General features: G+C 33.1%; 1 protein-coding gene across 1 annotated transcript; it reads left to right on the plus strand.

Moving 5' to 3' along the window:
• Window positions 1–1,782: 1,782 nt before the first annotated feature.
• On the plus strand, window positions 1,783–2,733 carry LOC141562461 (olfactory receptor 52A1-like). Its single transcript, XM_074302493.1, has one exon. The coding sequence runs from the start codon at window positions 1,783–1,785 to the stop codon at window positions 2,731–2,733; it is 951 nt and encodes a 316-aa protein (XP_074158594.1).
• The last annotated feature ends 1,890 nt before the right edge of the window (window positions 2,734–4,623 follow it).

The following is a 4,623-nucleotide window of genomic DNA, read 5'->3' on the forward strand; positions in this document are numbered from 1 at the left end:
ATTTTTTCTAAAACAACAACAAAAAACACTGGCTAAGTTGATAAACATAAGCCCCATTCCCATCCTGAAGACCACATTATAAAGTCTCATTCCCTGAGAATATCTAAAGGAAATTGGTAGCCCTCATCTTGTAGAACTACATTATGTTATATGATTCTTTCTGACAAATGTTTTGGACTTAATGTGTACATCTTATAATCACTTCAGTAACTGAGGAAGTTTGTCTATTTATCATCACCATTTGTGGAGCCAACTAAATTTCAAATTTTCATATAAATACTAATCATTTTTTCCATCTTCTAGGACAGGTGGAGATTGAACATTTTCAAGAAAAATAAACTCGTATTGTGCCTTTAACTCAGGAAAAGAATTACTTGGCATCCACATCATATTATAAGAACCACTTTTTTCATTAAATCATAATATCAATGAACTTTCATGATTCCTCTTTTTGTGTAGCTCATGTGGCTCAATTTTGCCTTGCTGAAAAAAATTTTTTTCCTAGATGGACGTTGAAAAAAAGGGAAGTTAAGTTTTGATGTAAGATGAGAAATAATTAATCATTATTGATATCAAGTAGAATAAGCAAGCATAAAAGGTATTGAGCTTTCCCTCTTTAGTTGCTTTCTTTAAAAGAAAAACAAAGATAGTCATGTCCTGGGTAAGTTGTGGATAATATGCCTATTCATGGTGGATTAGACTAGGTGATCTCTGAGATCAATGTCAACACTGAGACTTCAATGTGACCTTGCATATAGAAATCATCACTTGTGTATCTTTGACTAAATTTCATCAACCTCTTTCAATGACTTGTTTAATACTGACTTCTCTTTTTTTAAAAAAAATCCTTATCTTGTATCTTTTCTTGGAATTCAAAGTGTTCTCTATTATCATGATATCATATATAGAATTCTGGATTAGGGGTCAAAAAGCCTGAAATTTAAATTCCACATCTTATAATTATTAGTTAGCAAATGACCATGAGTGAATTACTTATGCTATCTAAATATCAGTTTTTTTATATGTAAAATATGGGTAACAATTATTTTAGTATCAAAGCCACTTATTTTGAAGTTGAAGTGAAATAATATATATATTATGCTTTACAACTTTAAGGTGTTATCTGTAAGTTATTATTGGTCTTAAATTACAGAAGGATAAACAATGAGGGTATACTGAAGATGAAAAAAATTAAGAGATATGTGAAGAATAAATTAGAAACAGTTATTCACAAAAAGAATTGTATCCCACTAGATATGGTAAATTCTTTTCAGATGAACTCTTCAAGTGACAGATAATAACTTACTGATGATACCATAAAAAGGATTCTTGCTTAAATGTTGACTATATTATATATCATCTAGAAATTTTTCCAATTTTAAAACCATGAAAATGAGAGAAAAAGAAGAAAAGCTGACCTTCTACATTAGGTCCTTCCCTGCTCCCAATTAAGTATCCCTCAACCAAATAATATCCCTTCTGATTGTGTTCAGAATATAGTTCAGAGGAGGGAAATTTGCGAAATTTTATATTGCTTTTGCTGTTCAATTACTATTGTCACTGATCCTTTGGGCATGGAAGTCACAGTAGATTGTTCAAACCAGGTTTCCATCTCTAATACCTAAGACACCACCTTACCCAAGTGAGTTAATGATAAAAGTAGTCATCTTGTAAATATTTTATTCCAGATGTCACCCAGAGACCATTGCTATTTTCCTGGAATATTTTCTTCTCTAGAAAGACTTCAGAATTTACACTAAGAATACTTGTTTGTGAGTCATCATGGGAATTTATAATTACTCAATTGTGGATCCAACAACAGTGACTCTGGTTGGAATTCCTGGACTTGAATATCTACATTTCTGGATTGGATTCCCTTTTTGCCTCCTTTGCATAGTAGCCCTGCTGGGAAATGTCCTCCTATTGATTATTATCCCAAGAGAGCGCAGTCTTCATCAGCCCATGTACATCTTCCTCGCTATTCTAGCTGCAATTGACTTGAGCATATGTGCTGCCATAGCTCCCAAGATGCTGGCCATCTTCTGGTTTAGTGCCTGCACCATGGCCTTTGATGCTTGTCTCACTCAGCTATTCTTTATTCATGCCCTACAAGGGATGGAGTCAGGCATCTTGCTGGCCATGGCCTTTGACCGTTATGTGGCAATTTGTGATCCTCTTAGGCATTCAACCATCCTCACACCAACTATCCTGAGTCGGATGATATTGGTAGTATCAGTGAGGGCTGTTATATTGGTTGGCTTACTGCCCATCCTGATCAAACGTTTGCACTTCTTCCATACTACTGTAATAGCCCATTCTTACTGTGAGCATATGGCTGTGGTCAAGTTGTTGTCTGGGAATGTCCAGACAAATAAGTCTTTTGGGTTGTTTGTAGCATTTGCCATACTGGGTTTTGACATGGTTTTTGTTCTTGTTTCTTATACCCTAATCATCTGGACAGTTTTTCACCTTCCCCAGAAGGAGGCAAGGTTGAAAGCACTTAATACCTGCACAGCTCATATTTTTGTCTTTCTTGAATTCTATGTGCTTGCTTTCTTCTCATTTTTTAGCCATCGTTTTGGTCATGTGGCTCCCTTTGCTCACATTCTTCTGTCTACTCTTTACCTTCTTGTGCCTCCTGCTCTCAATCCCATTGTTTATGGAGTGAAAACTAAGGAAATCCGTGTCAAGGTTCTAAGAATATTCACTCCAAAGGACAGTTTCCTGAAGTGATTTAACACCTACAATCATTAATATGAAGATGTCTTTTTAAATTACTATAATATACTGCATATGCTAAGTGCAGCTCTCTTCAAATGAGAGCTATGAAACATAATTTAGACAACGAAGGATGAATTAGATGGGTAAAGATATTATCAGGAAAATTATTGCTCCTGAGTGTTCTGATGTCTTATGTCCTTTCAACCAAAAATCTGAGACTAAAATAGTAAAAAAAATGAGTTGTAATGCCATTCAAAGTATAATGATGTTAAAAAGTAAGAAATGCTTAGATCTACAAGTAAGATATGAATATGAGGTGGAAAGTATTAAGGCATAAGTGTGTTCCATTATACTTGAAGAGAAGCAATTGCCTATTGAACTTAGTATGGCAATAAGAAGATACCAATATAACAAATAAAGGCAGTACTAGTCATTTATACATGATGACTTTATTAAAACCAAAGATAAAAAATGGGATGCTTAAAAATCTCACAAAGAGAAGGCTTGAATAGGATACAATTGTGTTATTTAAATATTGAAAGAGCTACTTTTTTGTGGATGAAAGGAGGAACATTTTTGTGCTTGTCCTGTGAGGGTATTATCATGAAAAATGTTTGGATATTGTAGAGACATTTTGACTTGATTATCAATTAAGTAATCAAGGGAAATTTTTTTTAATACTTTAAATACACCAAACACTCAAGATAGAAAAAAGTGAATGAATTCAAGAAGTTCTAATAGATTTGGGGTTGAAAATACCATGTGTATCCAGAGAGAGAAGTATGGAGACCAAATGTGAATTTTCAGCTTTTTGTTAGTTTGCTTTTTCTTTCTCTTGATTTTCTCCCTTTTGTCTGCTTTTTTCCCGTACAACACAACTAATAAGGAAATATATTTTAAAAGAATGTACATTTTAACCTATATTAGATTATTTACTGTCTTGAGGAGGGGGAAGTTAGGGAGGGAGGAAGAAAAATTTGGATCACAAAGTCTTAAATAATGAGTGTTGAAATTTCTTTTTACATGTCTTGGGGAAAATAAAATCATTCTAAGAATAAAAAAATGAAAAAAAGTGAATGAATCCCTATTTTTAACGAATATAATGACATTAAATAGGCTTTATTAAAAGTTATATTGATTCAGTGACCCCTTGTTCCCAGTCCTGCTTGTTAAGTTCCAGGGACTTTATTAGGAAAGATAATACCTAGTTTGCAGATTTTGTATTGCCTGATCTTTGTCACACACCCCTACCTGTGATATTTGTATCCCTACCTGCAAATTGGCATATAGTTGGTACCTTGGAGAGGAACTGAAACATGACCTCTTTAATTAACATTGACCAATGTTCATTGTCTTTATCTCTTTCCAATTTTTAGTAATGAAAAAAATTAAGGGTAGGGATTGTTTTTATTACTTTATTTGTATTCCCTCTACTGAACACAGTGGATTAACAATAAATCCTTGTTAAATTGAATTGAATGACCCTAAACATTTTTTGAAAATAAAATGAAATATCATAGGAAGATCTCTAAGTAATGACTTCATAAATATTCATTAACATTTTTATGAAATTCAAACATGCTTCCAGTAGAGGTTGATCTAAATAACTTGTAAGATGGACTCTGATATTAATCGCTGCCAAATGAATAAACAAAGTTACCTGATGTCTTAAATTAAAGAAATAGAGATACTGAAAAGGTGAGAAAACAAAACAGGATTTTTCTCATGAAGGGGCATAGAGAGAAAAACCAAGACTTTCCATCTAGGCTTATGGTAGAAAAGTTAAAAAAAAAAAAGATTTATTTAAAGATACTAGAGGGGAAAATGGTCCCTATAAAAACCTAATGCTGTTAAGGTAGAAGTTTTTGTATTGAATTCAAGCGTCTGAAAGACTACAAGTTT

The sequence above is a fragment of the Sminthopsis crassicaudata genome, chromosome 3, assembly GCF_048593235.1.
Source record: "Sminthopsis crassicaudata isolate SCR6 chromosome 3, ASM4859323v1, whole genome shotgun sequence".
Taxonomy (NCBI): domain Eukaryota; kingdom Metazoa; phylum Chordata; class Mammalia; order Dasyuromorphia; family Dasyuridae; genus Sminthopsis; species Sminthopsis crassicaudata.